The sequence below is a fragment of the Pyrgilauda ruficollis genome, unplaced genomic scaffold, assembly GCF_017590135.1.
Source record: "Pyrgilauda ruficollis isolate IOZ18807 unplaced genomic scaffold, ASM1759013v1 scaffold3, whole genome shotgun sequence".
NCBI classification, from domain to species: Eukaryota; Metazoa; Chordata; class Aves; order Passeriformes; family Passeridae; genus Pyrgilauda; species Pyrgilauda ruficollis.
Genome location: NW_024524377.1, coordinates 1,738,106 through 1,755,578, shown reverse-complemented (window position 1 = coordinate 1,755,578; position 17,473 = coordinate 1,738,106). Strand labels below are relative to the sequence as shown.

The window sequence follows — 17,473 nt, the reverse complement described above, 5'->3', positions numbered from 1 at the left end:
CAGGACTGGCTGTGACAGGACAACTGTAGGGGCTCTCTCAGATGCAGATTCTTAAATGAGCCTGGGTCTCTAGAGGGCAGAGGTCAGCTGTCCTCAAATCTGTGTGAATGCTAGATTAAGTTTATTAATCTCCCTGCTTTCACTTAAAAACCAAATTATAGGATGGTTAAATGTTAATGCCCAGGAGCTTGTGAGACAATCAATGCCCTCAGTTACCTCTGCTAAGGGGGAGCACAAGGTGCTCAGGCCCCAAAAGGATGCAAGAAGCTAGTGTGATGACCAGGGAACACATTCTCCTTGTGAATCACCACGTGCTTCATGCCTGGTGCATGTTTTGTTTGCAGCCCTGACACAACACAGGCGCCTCAGAGACAGAAGCAAGACCCAGGGACCGATGGCTTCCCATCTGGATATCTTGGATACCCAGCCTCAACCACAGCTCTTTATACAGGATTTATACCTGTGCTGGGGCATGATTCCAAATGCCCATCTCCCTGCACCGACCAGGAGAGCCCAGGAACAGCACGAAACCAAGCATGCAGTGAACATGGTATTGAGCAACCCTCGGAGCAGCCTCTCCCAGGGCATCTCATGAAACTACTCCAGTGTGCAAAAACAAGTGATAAACGAGCATGAGGGGTTCACAGAATTCCTCGTGGACAGGTATGCACATCATAATCAGACAATCTTCCCCCTTGATTCCTATCTCAGCTTGGGAAACCCAGGATCACATAGCCATGGAAAATAGGAAGTAATACGCAGGAATGCATGCCTGGCTGTGTGGAGCTGGCATCAGGTTTTTTTCAAGCTGGGATTGTATACATTTTACATTTATGAATATTTTTGCAAACTGCAGTAACAGAAGGTGCTTTTTGTCCTGTTTCTCACTCCCGTAATGTCAGTGTGAGCAGATTAAGCTCATGGCACAGTAGCAAATTATCCCTGCTGATGGAACCAGCTCCAAAAAGATTACTTAAGAGAGGTGTGTAAGGCATTTCCTTTTCCTAATTAAAAATGTTAAAGTCTTTCAAGATAATAAACCATCTCAGAAGGTTATGCTAAAGGCTGGGAAATATAGAGGAAAGGGCTGGAAAGCCTTTTCCACTCTGATGGACAGTTTTTAGCACTAAGAGCCCAGCGCAGCACGTAGAGCTAAAGAAACGGTAACTTTCTATCTGGGTGTAGCTAAGTAATTCAAGATGCTGCAAGTTAAGTGTAACAGTAGAAAGGAAGAAGTTCAAAAACAAAGTCCCAGGCATTTCAGTGCAGTGTACAGTATGCTAAATTGTGGTATTACAGAAATTGCTGAGAGTTTGGCCACAAAACGTTTCATACTGCACCAGCGTTCTGCCAGGGCTGCCTTCCAGCAAGCCCAGACATTTCTTTCCTTTCACCTGTGATTTTTTTTTTTTAAACCCTCCTGTTTGTTAACACAAATCAAACACTGTACCAGAGAATTACAGCCCTTGTCCTGAATGTACCTCTCCCTTTATTAAATCAGCATGACTGAAAAGTCACCACGCACCAGGCAAAGACAACTGCAAATCTGTGCTTACCCTCCCCGTACCACCTGAGTGCCGCTATTATTCCTCATCCTTGGGGAAAGGACCCCATATGTGAGTTTCAGAAACCACCTCAGTAACTCCAAGCATCATTATCAATAGTAGGATGAACTGCAGCTGGGATGCACTGAGAAGGCACGGTAATACTCGCCCTAATCTCTGCATTCATCTCACTGGCCCTCGCTAGGAAGTTTAAGTACATTTACTGGGGATTCTTCAGCCCTTGAAAGGTAGGAAGACATCTATGAGGCTTGACGTACCAGCTAATTAACTTGGGTTTGGAAAAAGAAAAAAATCTTCTTATCTACTTAACTTGGAGACACTCTCTTTGTTTTTAAGCCTGCGGACTACCTTCTCTTTAAAATGCACGTTACGTACCACTCCGTAGTATGGAATGTATTATTTCTAACGAGGACCTATTTTAACTTGGACCTAAAACTACTAACATTTGACAGAGGGTTGTTGTTTTTTTTTGTTTTGTTTTTTTTTTTTTTTAAAGCTATTTGCAGAATCAGCTGAATGATAGTCTATAGCCTGTGCTTTGCAAGACAGGCTACAAAATCCTCACGCTTTCCTTCTGTCCTTAAAAACACGGGCACACAAATGTATGAAGCGCTTGGAAATGAAGCCCCAGATGCACCCACACCTCCCCTCTCCCCCCAGAATCTATAAAGGAGTTTAAATAAATCTCTCAGGTTTTGCTTCTCGGTCTCTAGAAGTGGGGAATATTGAGGCTGGGAGAAAGTGATTGAATTCGTGCCTGCAGTGGTTGGGGCACGTGAGTGTTTCCTGCAGCTCTTCTGACAGGAACACAGACCTGAGCAACTCCTGTAACATCCCTGCTCAGAATTAAGCCACCCTAAAATTTCCTGTGGATGGCAAAGAGAGATTTAAAATCCTCACTATATTCCTAACAGATAGAACAGTGGCATGATTGACCAAGCTTTTTTTTTTTTTTTTCTTCTTCTTTTTTAAAGTACACATATGATGATGCATCATAGTTATAAACAGATGGTATTTGGCCTCCTTCCTATTCTCAACATTTGGAATTCCTAAACTATGTGAATTAAACAATAATATTTTATAAACATACAAGGGATTTTGCTCACTGCTTTGTTAACATAGAAATTATACAATGCTGACATTTATTTAAATTTTAAAAAGTAAACAAGAGTGTGTATTGAATTAAAGCAAACTAAAATCAACAGAGAGAAATATGTTCTGTGCGCACATTACCTACAACGGCACGGGCCTTTTTCGGGGAGACATAATGGGATGAAGCACAAATTGTAGCTTAGACAGTCTGATCCTTTGTGCTCGAAAGGCTCATTTAACACCTCGCTGTAAACAACGGATATTTATACCATAATTGGCCAGTTGACCATCAGTTGTTCATTTACTCTGTAACCTGCGATTATGGAGTTAAAAGAAGTTCCTTTCTGTTGGCTTTTCTAGGAGTGAAAGTGTGTTTGCAATTTTAGTACCAACTGGATTCAGTCTAACACTTGTACTTAGTATGAGAAACATTTTCATAATACCAAAATTTGGGGGAATAAGAGTATTCCTGCCAGGAAGGGAAGAAGAAAGTATTGGTTCTTAAAAGAAGAATTCTGTTTGCTTGGTTTCCTCTTTCCTTTCCATTTTAACCCCTTTTTAGGCTCCTCTCGAGCTGTGCAAAATTGAGAAGCACTTAGGTTTTAATCACTATTCCCAGGTCTGCAAAGAGGTTCTGTGATGAATAAATAATGAATCCGAGATTTTAATCAGTGTTATGATTTTTGAAAAGGCTAATTATCATTGTTTACAGACATGCCTTTCCAACGTATTTCCTTGTTTCGCCTTCAAAGCTCCAAGGGTTAAGCCCCTCGCACGCATCCCTCCCATCCCTCCCCAGCGCCGCGCTCCTTGCCCGGGATTTCTTTCGGGGGCTTGGGGGGTATTTTTTTGTTCGTTTGGTGTTTTTTGGGGTTGTGTTTTTACTGGAGGAACCGCAGGAGAGCCGGGGACGGGCGGCCGGAGGCGCGCAGGGCTGGCGGAAGGCTGCGCAAGGCGGGCGGCCGCTCCGCACCCGCGGAAAAGCCGCGGCGGGGAGGGCAGGGGGAGCCTTTCTCCTTGCTGTCTCTGTAGGGCAATGCCACAGAAGAATTCCAGATTTTCAGAAGAATATTTTTGTTATCGGTAATGTCGATGATAAAAGTGGCGGGCGGCGTGTCCGTCCCCCGCTTCCCGGGAAAGCTGCGCTCCGCTCCGCCCGCAGCGCCGCGCCGGGATGCGCCGGGATGAGCGGAGGGCACCGCGGGGCTGCCCCCACAGCGATAGCCCCCGGCTCCAGCTCCTCGAGTTATTATTATTGGCATGATTCTTATTATTCATTATTTTTACCATTACAGCCGCCACTGGCCTCGTTTAACCTGGCTTGCCCGCACCTCCATCCTCTCGGCCATTCACCGGGATGGGAAAACCTTTTCCGCGGGCGGGATATTCGATGCCAAGGTCCCGATTGTCCCCATTCCCCTCCCCGTTTCCTGGCGGCCCCCGCCGCTCCCCGGCCGCGTCCCGCAGCCTCCTCCTCCCGCTCCGCGCTCGCTGCTGCCGCTGCCGCTTCCGCGGGGTGCGGGAACAACTTCCAACCCCTACAAATCCTGATTATCAGCTTCCAGCAACAGCTGCGGATCTTCGCTAAGAATCCAAAGAAATATCAGAAGATTAGGCAGCGATGCTATTTATTGCCCTGTAATTAAAGTTCTATCAGTGTTTCTATTATAAACGCTTATTTTCAAGGGTTGGTAACTCACAGGCAAAATTTTTCCTGCCTCGCTAAGAAGTATTTTGGTTAAATAAGGTTAGCCTGTTAGAAGGTAAAATCCTGAAGGACTTTCATTAAGGTGCTCATTTATATCTGCAAATACATTGCCAAGTCCTCCAAATCAAGGATATATGAGAGGAATTATTTTTTCAAAAATCAAGGATTCACAGAAAGGTTTTAATATAATTCTCTGGGAAATTATTCCCATGAAAACAATTTGTTTGAAAGAAAACGCCCTCTGGTCTTTTCCACACAAACTAGTCTTGGGCTAGTACATAAGAACCCAACTTAAAAGTGCCTATGAGCAGAAAGGAGGTTGGTTAATTATTTTCAACTGTCCTTTCTGGAATAAAAAACAGAGTAAACAGCTTGAACAGGGAAAGGTGAATTTAATTTTCAAGGCCCTTTAACTTTTAATAATCTGAGGAACAAGATGGGAGGTACATTCTACCCTCCCAGTTATCCTGATATAAATTCATTCAAGATTTATATTGGTGTAATAGAGAAGCAGAATTTGCTCCGTGATTTCTAATGAACTGCTGGCTCGGTCTTTAAAAACGCAATTAGAAAAATCTAACCACCTAATTCAGAACAGCTTTGAGCTGAGGCAGAGGTCTCAGTGCTGCAAACAGGGATGGAAGCTGGTCGGTGCCACAGCTCCTTGCTGTGCCTGCAGCACCAGAGTGGGGCTAGGAATGCTGGAAATGGTTTTCTACAGAATTCCCTAATTGTTTTAGGATTTTCTTTTCTATTATAAGGGAAAAGACAATTCTCATGTGGAATAAACCTGTGTTTCCTGTGATCTCAAATGCTAGGACAAAAGGATTGCAGGATTAGGTGCTTGGCCTGTTACTGATGCAGGAGGAGCTGTCTGGTCACGGTGAGGCTGGCACAGAGTTGGGGAAACCCAGCTCTGACTCTGCACTGAAACTTGTCTCAAAGCCTTGGCGCCGCTGTGTCGAAGCAGGTGAAACATCAATAAACATGAAAGTAAGTCAAGGTTCAATTCTCTTGCTCTACTCACAGGATTAGGTGTCTGCATTCACCACTTACTCATGTGTGTAGGAACAACGGGACAGAGATCCCAATTTGTCCCTCTGACCTCCTGAAGCGAGGGACTGAAATGAAGCAGCACGGGGTGACACTCTCATTTCCCCTGCTGAAACTGAGAGGCAAAACTCTGTAGATTGTTTCAGTCTGCAGTGCTGAAGGGACACTATCTAGGGGAAACATCACCTCTGACTACCTGGAAGCCCTGCAAGAAAACCTCTGGCTACCTGGCAGTCCCACATCACTCTCCTGACTGAGGACCTCAAACAGGACCTCAAACAGGACCTCTCCAAGCACATCCTGTGATGTGGTAAGGACACAGAATCAGAATGGTTTGGGCTGGAAAGAACCTTTAAACTCATCTACTTCCAATCCCCCACCATGAGAAGGGACACCTTCCACCAGACCAAGTTGCTCCAAGCCCTGTCCAATTCAGCCTTGAACACTTCCAGGGATCCTTGCTCCAGAGCAGCTGTGCATCTTCACTAAGAATGTAAAGAAATATCAGGAGATAACACAGCATTGCTATTTATTACCCTGCAATTAAACTCCTCACAGAGTTTCTATTATAAAACGTTACTTGCAAGGGTTCATAAGAAGGGGAAAATTTTCCACCAAGACGAAGCCTTGCTCAGCAGACAGAGCTGGGCATGGCTGAAGAATCACTGTCAGTAAGTTCAGCAAGCAGAGCTGCCCCTCACCAAGGGGTGGGTGAGACCTCCTCTGGCCCTGGGGCTGATGGGGGTGTGCCCTGAGGACAGCAGGAGCCTTTGAGTGCAAACCACACGGCTTTGATGTTTTGAGTCTGCTCACCACAAGCCTGAGTGCAGCATTACAGCATCTCCTCTTTCCTTTTTATTGGTTTGGAGAATGACTCACTGCGATACTTGAAGCAGTTTGATACAACTGTGCCATGCCTCAGTTTCCCCAGCAGTAAAGCCACAAATATTCCAATTGGCTGGTGCAAGGTGGATGACATTGGTGAACATCTGTGATACACCGGGTAGGAGTGCAAGTCAGTCCTGTTCCTTGGGTCTTCCAAGGGTGACCACCAGACCTACACTCTTGGGAAGACCACGTCCACCCAAGCCATGCCTAAAGCCAAGCTGGGTTCTGGCTGAGCAGAAAGGAGGAGAATCTGCATACAAAGAGATGATAACTGCAACCTTACAACTCTGCAGTGCTAGGAGAACAACCAAACACTTTCCATTGGGTCAGCCTGGGTTGTTTCTGATTGCTTTATGGGGTAATTTTAAGAAGCAGTAACACATGCTCTCTCTCACTCTGAAAAATGACATTTTAGCTTCTTGATGGTGTCAAAAGTCACAAAGACACTCGTGGGGAGGGGGATCAGCCTGCACCTTTCACCCCTTTCAGGGAAAGGAGCTGCCCTGCCTGATCCAAAGGAAGCTGAGACCACACCTGTCTGCAAAGGGAAGTCTTACCAGGCTTCACATCATAACACCTTACCCAGAGTCCTCTTCCTGCTTCTTCCCAGAGCAGAGTTGAAAATCTTGGAATTGCCATAAGGTTTTATTATTGCTTGCAAACCAAATTCTACTTCATCAGATAAAGACACAATTGCATTCATTGACTCTGACACAAGGATATGCATGGTGATAAACATACAGATAGATGTACACACTTATACATGAATGAGATATGCTAATTAAAAATTGCAGTGGGCACTTTATTAAAAATTTATTGTACAATCTACATCTTCAAAACATTTTACATCAACAAATATTGCGGCTTGACTGCTGGAATCATAAGTGATTTATCTTTAAAAGACTGTATTTGCAACTGGATGCAAAGATTCTTGATGAACTGCCATTACATTTAAACTACTGGTTTTTATTGGAAGTATTTTGATTGTTATCTGTTTGTTCTCCATCCTTGAGAGAAATAAAACAAGTGTCTCAGCTTTCATTTTATCGGATAGATGGCACCATGTAGCATATTTCCCATGCTAGTTTGAATTACAGCTGTTTATCTTTCAGCTTTCTTTAAGATTAATTAAATGCAAATGTAACTCCACGAATCATGGGATTACCTGCCAGACCCCTTATTAATACCTTCACTTAAAAACCCCTTTGCCAGAGAGTCATTAATTTGCAATAAAAAAAAAAAAAAAAAAAAAAAAAAAAAAAAAAAAAAAAAAAAAAAAAAAAAAAAGAAGAGAAAAAGAAAGAGAAGTGCTCAAGCAGCCCTTTGCCTCCCAACAACCCGGAGATGGCTGCCCAATTAGTCCGGCAGCATTCGGATCCTCCTTTCAGGCCCTGTGGCCCTTTGAGGACACAATAAGGCTCCAATGATAACCTGGCAACCTAGGTAGAAACTCAGCCAAGTGTGAGCGTTTGAAGCTGCAGCTTGGCTGCCATCGTGTCGGCGAAAAGAAAGAATTCAGGCACCATGTCATCCAGTACAAAGGATAAAAACAGATTCAACCGGAAATTCAATGTGGCACCACATATGGGATACATGAGTGCGGTTACACAACAGGCCACATATTTTTTTTGAACAGTCTCCTGCATGTGATGCCGAGGACATGTGTAACCATCATAACGTCTCTAAGAATCTGTATTTAATTTGAGCTGGGGTGGTGGCAGGGATTGGAGATCTGAAGCCGCCACAGGTTTGTGGCAGATGGCTCTGTGTCAGCTATGACAAGCAGCCAGGCTCGGCTTCCTCTGCAGATTTTCTTTTCTCTCTGATCAGGTAAATATGGGCACACTCTGGAAACTTCCACAATTCTGCCTGAGGCTGCAAGTTTGTGACTTAGCCCCATCTGTCACAAATCTTCCCTCGGTTCTGCTGCGAGCAGAGACCTGAATTTACTGCCGAGCGCTGCCCAAGAAAACCCGGCCGTCTCGCCCTGCGAGGAAGCACAAGAGAGAGAGAAGCACACGGAACCCTGTTAGAGGCTGGGACACAAAATGCAGGAAGGATTTCAGGAGGGGTGGAAGCCACTTGGTCAAAGAACACTTATGTGGTATTATTTAAAAAAAGGATGAATTAAGTTTTTTTTTTTTTTTATTAAGACAGGTAAGCTGCTCATCAGGCCCAGGTTATTCGCTCCCTCTGCTTTTCTGGCGGTCTCAGTGGACACATCAAGGACTGAACACCCTCAGGGACCAATGTGCCCCTCTCACCCTCAGACATGGCAGAACCACGAGCCAGCAGGAGCAGAGCCTAGCTCTGCTAGACCATCCTCACTCTGGGATTCACTTGAGAATAATCTCTTTTGGTTTTATTTGAGGAGTTGTAACTATGCAAAGATCTGGACATTCATTTTTTCAAGGAATAAAATTCCATCACTGTCCTTCCATCAACAGCTCCTGAATATCTGGAGATCAAAAGAAGCAAAGTTTTCACATAAAGCAGCGCCTTCCCATAATGAACAAACAGCATAATGTCAGTAGCAGAACAGTATTTTTCATTAAATAATCAAGTTGTTTCTATTGTCCTAAGACCAGAACTGAAGCACTTAATATCTACTCTGCCATCATTAGACTTCAGAGTTAACCTTTAGAATTTAATAAGGAGTCTCCATCCATTCAGACTGGCTCTTTCAGGACAGCTCAAGTACAAGCACACAGTATTGATTTAGTGTAGATTTTTTGCACTTTAAAAAAAAATTGCCTTAACAAAATTAAGATTTAGAGATTAATTTTCCATGCAAAACCTGAGATTTGGCAGCCAAGACTGGAATTATTTACAGAGGCAATTCGTGTTGGGTCAGATCTGCTTTGTGATCCAGCTCCTTCACTCTGCAAGTGAGTAAGGAGGAAGAATCAAGGTGGAAAACAGTTTGCAGCAATTTGAGTTCAATTTTCAAACTCCAAACACTTTTGGAGACCAGCATCAAAAGCCACCATTGCTTTACATGAATTGGGTGCACTGTGAGGCCCAAGGCAGAGCTATTTAACACACCTCAGCAGAGTAACAGTATTTCCCTGACCAAACTGGTCTGCTCTGCAGTTTCTTATATTGGCCTTTTAAAACTCACCTCATTCTTGCTGTCTTTAAACAAAAAACATCAAATTTTCAATGCAAATCTATGCAGTACCTTGCACAGGATAGCTCAGAACACACTGACTGACTATAACAGTGGGAAAACAGTTTCCTGCTTTTTTCCCCAAGGTAATTTGTATAAACTGTACTGGGGAAAAAAAAAAAAAGTTTTCATGGTTTTTGCAACTTTTCTTCCTATTTCCTTTGACCCACTTCTCCATCTCCTGTTTTGAAGAGGCTGTGGCTCATCTGCCAGTTTTCATTTGCTCTCTAAAATTCCCCTGGAAGCTATCTAATACTGTCAGAATGAAAAGTTCCAAGTCCTGGTGTTTATGCTGAAAGTTGCCCCCACAACTGCTTCAGTCCTACTCTGCAAGTGCAGCCAACTGCTGTGAGCTACAGACCAATATTTGGGGACATGGTGATCATGGAAATGTTGGATCAACGGCTGGACTCAGTGATCTTAAGGGTCTTTCCCAACCTAAATATTTCAATGATTCTGTGACTTTCAGAGAGCTGGAATCTCCTGGATATTTTACCTCAGAAAGCCAAGAGCAAGACAGGCCCAGAGAGAAGATCAGGTGCAGGTCACCTACAGACACGTATATCTGCACATATATCCATTTCTCTATGGCTGGATCCCAAAATTAGGCAACTCCAACTCCCTCCCTGCCATCTCATTTCTTCCACAGTGAGGATCCATGTTAGCCAAGCTGACCTCCCTCCACCACAGTTTCTTGAAGACCCATGGGTCACTCAAAATGCTTAAATTGAGTCCCACAGCCCAGCAGACCTTCCCACCTGTGCAAACTCCTAAGCTAGACAGGGGTTTCACTGTATCAGCCACACACAGGGAATGGAAAGTGTCAAGACTTGAGTCTAACCTGGATGTGATCCTGAGCAACTAAATCCAAGTTTGAAGTCAGATCCTACTTTGAAACCGGCCCTGCTTTGAGCAGAGGCTGGGCTGGTGACCTCCAGAGGCAACTTCCTTAACTAGTCTGTGATTCTGTGCTCCAAATAAGTAATGGAAGTTTTCTTTCACATAAAAAATTCTTTATGCTTTACATATTTTCCTTAGGATCACATGCCTAAGCACTGGAACAGAGATGGGAGACCATGGACACAGAGCTCTGCAATCCAGAGTTCCTGTAACCTTCCCCCACAGACCCTGAGAAACAGATCTAAATCACCTCTGAAACCATTTTAAATCACGTTCATGGGAAACCAAGCAGCTCAAGAGAGAAATACACGCTTCTCATTTGTGTTTCTAACCTCCTTCTGACCTGCACCTAAATGCTAGCCAGGTAAAAGCAGAAATTCAATACAATTCCTTCTTTTTTAACTCTGCAAACGTGCTCTGCTAGTGAACAGAAAGCCAGCAGGATGGATGGAAATCCTTGCACTATTTGCATACCCTATAAAGCTCTGAATTAACTTTATCAGCCCGGGACAAAAGATCTGGAGAACACTGTAAGCAAACATCTGCTCAATATACATTCACCATTAAAAAGTAAACAGTAGGATTGGCTCCATAAGGAACAGGTTGGGAATTATCAGAGTACTACACATCACATAAACTGATGGCACAGCCCAGAATTCTCTAAAGCAATGATCACACCAGCACAAAAACTGCTCTCAAGGATCAGAACTGCTTGAATGATGAGAGATTAGACTATAAACATGGAATAACATTCACAAGGAGAGACTGAAAAGACTGGGATACTGTAAATGTTTGACAAATGTTTATAAAATAATGGATGGCACAGTCAAGATGGATGGGGAGCTCCTGCTTCCAGGCAACCAACTCCAGAGCAAGAAGACACTCAACACAACTGAAGGTGGGGAAAACCAGAGCTAATTAAGGAAATTATTTAAACACCATCATAAACAAATCATAGAATCATGGAATGGTTTGGGTTGGAAAGGCCCTTGAAGACCATCTTGTTCCAAGCCCCTGCCATGGGCAAGGACACCTTCCAGTAGACCAGGCTGCTTATGGAAAAATGAATTTCCAATGGGGTTTTGCTGGGCAGTGGGTAAAGATAAAGGCAGAGGCACCACCCCTGGCTCTCACATGGCCTGTGCAGGAACTGTGAACGACAGAGCTGAGTGGCTGATGGGACATGTGGCATCAGGCTCCCCTGCATCCTCACGTGCCCAATGCCCTGCATATTGCACTGAGAATGCCTCCTGCTGCTTCCCTAGCTTTGCCTAAACAGGAAATCTGGACCAGGAGCCGTTTCCCCCTTCTACACATTTCCCTGAAATACCCAAGATACTGATTTATCTGAAATCAGAGCAAAAAGAAAAGGAAAGAAAAAGAAAAAAAAACCAAAGTTTTGTTAGAACTGTTCTATACAGCCAAATCCCGAGACTGGAAACAATTCAGATGTCTATGGTCTAACTGGGATCTTAATTTGATTTTACAGCAGTTTAATCCCTTTGAATTCAGCAGACTTCCTTCTACAGTGGTGTCAGAAAGAAAAAAAAAATCACGCCATGTGTCTTTTCATAGGCAGGTGAGCTTCTGTAGTGTGATGGAAATGAGAAGATGAATGTCAGAAAGTGGGCCAAATTCTTTTCTCCATTAAACAAGCATGAGTGAGAGTAGGATTTTTCTGTAGGAACTGAAGCTGACAGCATGTCAACCAGCACTCATTCAGCTGGGATGGCTGGGAGAGATTATTTAAAGTTGTCAGCTCCTTCCATGCCTGGCTTTTGGCAACTCTTCTTGTCCCTTTCCACTGTATACTCTTTATACATGCTGTTTTAAATTAAGAAACTCAAGTGAGGAAACTAAAAGGTAAACTTTAAGAAAATAATGCAGAAACAAATGCTTTTCCCTATTTTATTTTATTTATTTTAACTTTAAATCTACTAGATAGGGCACTAACAGGTCCTGTGGTGTGCCCTGACCAATGCCCTGTTGTTGTTACTTGCTTCATTCCTCTGCTTACCTTGGCAACCAAAATCACCCAGAACTAGAGTTTGATTCCACGAAACTGGAACAGAACAAATAATTGATAACAAATGAGATTTGCTTCCCTCTCATCTCAGTCTTCTGCTAATAACTGGCAGAAGGCAAGGCTGAAATGCAGATGAGCCAGCCCTGAGTGCTGTGTGAATACTCAGGGTGAGCAATGCATCATCTGGAAAGGTTTTCATAGGTGCTTACATTATGGACATTTTTAAGTCTGCCAGCATGACTCTGCTCCATGGAATTAAACTACTACAGTTTAATGCCTTGGTCTGTGCATTTTCACAGGGATGTTCCCTATGTCCAGCCCCTAAGCCCACTGCCCTGCTGCCATTTATCTCCTTTCTGCCACTAATTTTGTTAGCACACGCATTGAGGACATCTGAAGGAATAAAATGCCTGTTTAATTAGCCACTGTCTAATTATTATAGATATCCTGAGTAATAAAGTCCCAACAATATGTAAAAGGATAAGCCAAGGTGATTACTTCCCAACTTGTGGAGGACAATCTCCAACCAGCAGAGAAAAGCACTATTTGCTTTTAAAGCATTTCTACTTCCGAAATGTCACAGACTCTTGATAAACTCAATGCAGAGAGTATGGCAGGATGATTTCTGAAAGACAAGGAGCTGGTTAACACTCTTGTGCTGGGATGCCTTTTCTAACCCACTAAAACAGAGATAATACTATAGTGATGTGAAAAAAAAGTGAAAATACTGTGCAAGTGCTGCGTAGCCTTCAGGATTTCACTCTGTTCAGCTTCCTTACAAAGCAGCATCACTCCAGCTGTAACGACCTTAACAGCACAGCTCTGAGCTAGCATTTCCCAGGAGGTTTTGTGCATGGTCCATGGTGAAGGAAGACCAGGTGTACGTGGGTGTAGGCACAAAAGGACAACTCTAACAGTATTGTCTGAGCTGATCCAAAGCCTATTAAAGACAACAGGGATATTTCCTCTGGTGCTCACAGGTGCTGGATTAGGCTCTGCTTTCCTCATTTTAAAACAATCCCCCACTCAGCTCCATTGCTACCTGTTGCAGAGGTTCAGCTCTGACACTCAGAAGATCTGCAAACCCCATGCATGAGGGGTGGGATAAACACCTTCAGCTTCTGCCTACTAATCATCCCAAGGAATTCTTAAAAAAAGATAAAAAATCCTTCAAGCAAATCAGCACTTTGCCTACAGGGCCTGCACACGTATTTTCAACCTGTACTATTTTATATCAGTATTTTTTGCGTGCCTTGGCTCTGTGTTCAGGAGGGGATCCAAGTGGGAGAAGATCCATGTGAATGCAACCATTAGCTGAGCTTGAAGCATTGGGAAATGCCAAGGTAAACATTTAAGGACTGCTTTCCCTTTGAAGCCCCCATGCCTAACTCTACGATACTATTGACTCAAGAAGTAATGCAGAACACTGGAAGTGTTCAGTCAGCATTTTAAACTATTATGAGCTACCTTCTGAACCATTGCCAAGTTAATAGACAATGAAAGATAATGAGCTTGAAATTGGGTGTTAAATTGCATTTTTGGTTCTCTCCTTTTTTTTTTTTTTTTTTTTTTTCCTTGAGGTTTAACTGTTTCCTGCAGAAACAAAATCATCTTTGATGTATCATTATGTAAATGCCTATTTTTAGGTCACAAAAAAAGTCAAGGAGTGGGCTAAGCCCTCGCTGCTCTTGCTATGCGTGTGCAGGAAGGGGGAGAGAGGCAGACGAGACACAGCAAGACCCAACACTTTCTGGTCCCCAGAGGGAGGGAGGGAGGTGGAGGCATGAGGTTGGGTCTGTTGGCAGCATGAGACTCCAAATTAAGGAGGAGATTACTCGACCTGCTCATTAACAGTGAGGCTGGGTGGAGGAGGGAACGCTCCAAGAACCGCATTTGTGTCGCACGGGTTAACACGAGGAGTATTTCCATGCACCCCAAAGCCTTTAAGGACTTTCAGCTGAATTCAGGGGTTTTCACGAGCTGAAACACCTCTGTTGTGCAGGGGTGATGTGTATCCAACCTGCCCATGGCAGATCCAGGACAGTAAAAGTCAAAAACCGCTGTAAATGTGCGAAGCTGTGTGCAAAAAACTGCAGTTATTCTTCTGAAAGCAGCATCGTGTGGTAACAGCTCTTCACTGGAATAATCTAAAATTTAGTGCTTCATCTACATTCAAATTAAAAAAAAAAAGAAAAGCTTGACTCCCATCAGTGTAAATACACCATTTAAAACCATGAAAGTCGGCCTAGCATCGAAGATTTGGGCAAAACCTGAATGGAGAGTTTGCCACTGAACCTGGACTCTCTCTACAGAAATAACTGCAAAGAATGGGACATGATAAATACCAGTAAATTATGCTCCAAATAAACTCTAATGCTCAACACACCTTATAAAGCAAATAATTAAAATATTTGTAATTATGAAAATCACTCAAATCATTCCAGAAGCCAAAGAAATTTTACCTGATACCTGTCACCTGCATTTTTTGAAGATTAAATTAGGATAGGAAGGTAGGCTTATCCTCATTAGGATAATTGTAGGATCTTTCTTTTATTTTCCTTTTAAACTAATGAGTTGCATTAATCCAGGTTCATTTTTATAAGCCTCTTGGGTCCAAATGTAAAGGACAGTCATTTTAGAAAACAGTAAATTAAAAAAAAAAACATGTAGCATGCATTAAGTGCACGTATTTCATAAGACCTAGGTTAATACAACTGGCATCTAGTTTAATTAATCCTTGTTAGTGTAACGACTAATATCCCTCCCTAGCATGTTTCCTTTAAACATTAGTATGTTAATTAAATGTTGTTTTTTTTAAGGGTTTTTTTTTTTTCCCCTTTGTACTTCAATATGGCATTATATCATCTAAAACTATGCCAAACAACTACCTTATAGAGATGTCTCCTTACAATATCTGGTCTCTTGCAGAAATTCTGAAGCCTTTTAAAAAGCTGTTCAGGTGTAGAATACAGATATTCAGCTGCAGGAAAAACAGATACATTTTTAATGAAACAAAAACCTCAAAGCACACACTCGATATTAGTCACTTTACTAATTAAAAATGCATATTGCTCTGTGCCGCCTCGTGTTTTACATTATTTAAGCATGATTTTATAAGGTTACCTCAGCTCACAAGGATGTTTAATGCTAAATAAGACTGTGTAGTTGTGCTGTTTAGACATCTCCTTTGGGTGATTAAAATACATTATTCTAATGTAACACAATGCATATGTGATACATTTAGTGATGAGATTTTTCAAGAACTGGTACCACATTAGTGTGTATCCTGTACTGCAGTTGCATACTATTAAGTATTAAATTGTTTAAATAATTTGGTGTGATTTTCAGGCCTGGCTTTTTTTTTTTTTTTTTTAAATTTTCCCCTCTTCTGTGTATCAAAAAAAGAAATCTGCAAACCATTGCAGCATCAGTGACCTTTTAACAAAAATCTATCATTACTGGATGTGTATGCTAACAATGAAGAATGCTATTTCAAAACTTGCTTTTTTGTTATCTTAAAAGAACAGATGGCAAATATAAACTTCGTCTAATGTATTAAAACACATAAAATTTGCCTTAACACTAACATGTTGGCTTGCCAAATAAACAATTGCTTTCACTCAAGTTTATTCCCAAACTTTGGGTTTTAGCAGGAATCACGTTATTACGTTTCAGCAGAAGGAAGAGGCAACAAAGCAGCTACCTGGGAAGATCTCTGGGTACACCAAGGCTTTGGGACACAGCGGGTAACAGCCACAATGCACAGCCTCGATCCTGAGGATTAGAAATCACAAATACACAAAAATAGACATTAGTCAGCCAAAAAAATTATTTCCGTGCATGAGCCTTGAGGTTGCCTGCATGCAGCAAGAGAGAAACATTTTTTTTTTCTTCAGCAGCATAATCCTTCTAAATGCCAAAGTTGCTCTTTTTAAAGAAAATTTTATTGATCATATGAATTACATAGAACAGAACAGCGAGCATATGTTTTGTTCGCTGAATAAATCAAAGCGCAGCTCTGCATTTTTTTGTTTTTTAAATACTGTTTAACACATTTTATAATCAGCAGACAGACACATGTAACAACATGGTGAAGTATGGACGGCTTTGCTTAATAATGCTGCTGGAAAACAAGGGGCACGTTGGCTACACCAGCCAGGGTGTGTTGCAGACACGCACACCACCCTCACCTGGCACAGCAGATATTCCCCTCAGACTTCCAGACTCCAAAGGTTACGGCTAAATATAACCCAGGAACAACTTGCAGCATGCTCCAGGCTGGGATATTTCAGCTTATTCACATGCTTTGGATAATTTCCTTTATTTTTCGGGACATAAACCGTTGTATTTTTTAATAACCGCTGATGAAATCCCTTTGCCAAAGCGCGCGAAGCTTTGTGCTTGCTTTTTTTTCTTTCCCAAGGAACATTTCACATATCTCCCGTAACATCAAACCCAAATATTTTAGAATTGCACCGCCGTGGCGCAAAGTTTTCCAGTAGCAGAGCTGTTCCCCTTGGAATCCAGGTTTTAACAGCTGAATGGGTTAAAGGCATCCAGGTTCCAGTTTATTTTTTTCACATAATGACCACTGATCTGACACAACGTCCCTCCAAAGATACAACCGTAATTTCTGTTGGCCAGAAATTACACAGTGAAATTCAAAACACTTCTTAAAATATGTTTATTTTATGAGAGGCTTTGAATTTCCTCCAACATGTTGACCATACGAGGACTTTATTTTTAACTTCAGTTTCCCTCATTCCCCAGAATAAAAAAAAAAAATAAAAAAATCTGAAATCTTGTCAACGTTCACCTTTTCTATTTTCAGTGACAACCCAAAGACTTCTGCTGCCTTCATGCGAATGTCAGATTTGGTACTTTATTACAGGTACCCTGAAAGGACTCTGTTTCCTTTAGATCTACTCAATTTTAAACAGGAAAAAAAAAAAGAAAATAAAGAATAACATATTCAGCTTTCATGCTAGAAAACTATGCATATCCACAAATCCCAAAGACACATTTCTCTGCAAATGCTTTTTGCTAAGAAATGACTGCTGGTTTTTTTCATA

General features: G+C 42.3%; 1 protein-coding gene across 12 annotated transcripts in view; it reads right to left on the bottom strand.

The window, feature by feature from the left end:
• The window catches only part of GTDC1 (glycosyltransferase like domain containing 1), a 197,797-nt gene that overhangs the window by 20,518 nt on the left and 159,806 nt on the right, over positions 1-17,473 (bottom strand). For 8 of the 12 annotated variants that reach the window (XM_041473192.1, XM_041473203.1, XM_041473201.1 and 5 more), the window contains 3 exons: positions 16,105-16,175; positions 15,290-15,381; positions 7,569-8,293 (listed from right to left, as the gene is read on the bottom strand). The exons of 1 other annotated variant lie outside the window; for it this stretch is intronic. In XM_041473192.1, the coding sequence (XP_041329126.1) occupies positions 8,210-8,293; positions 15,290-15,381; positions 16,105-16,175 (247 nt within the window). In that variant the 3' untranslated portion in view covers positions 7,569-8,209. 3 more of the 12 variants (XM_041473197.1, XM_041473198.1, XM_041473196.1) reach the window with 3 other exon arrangements.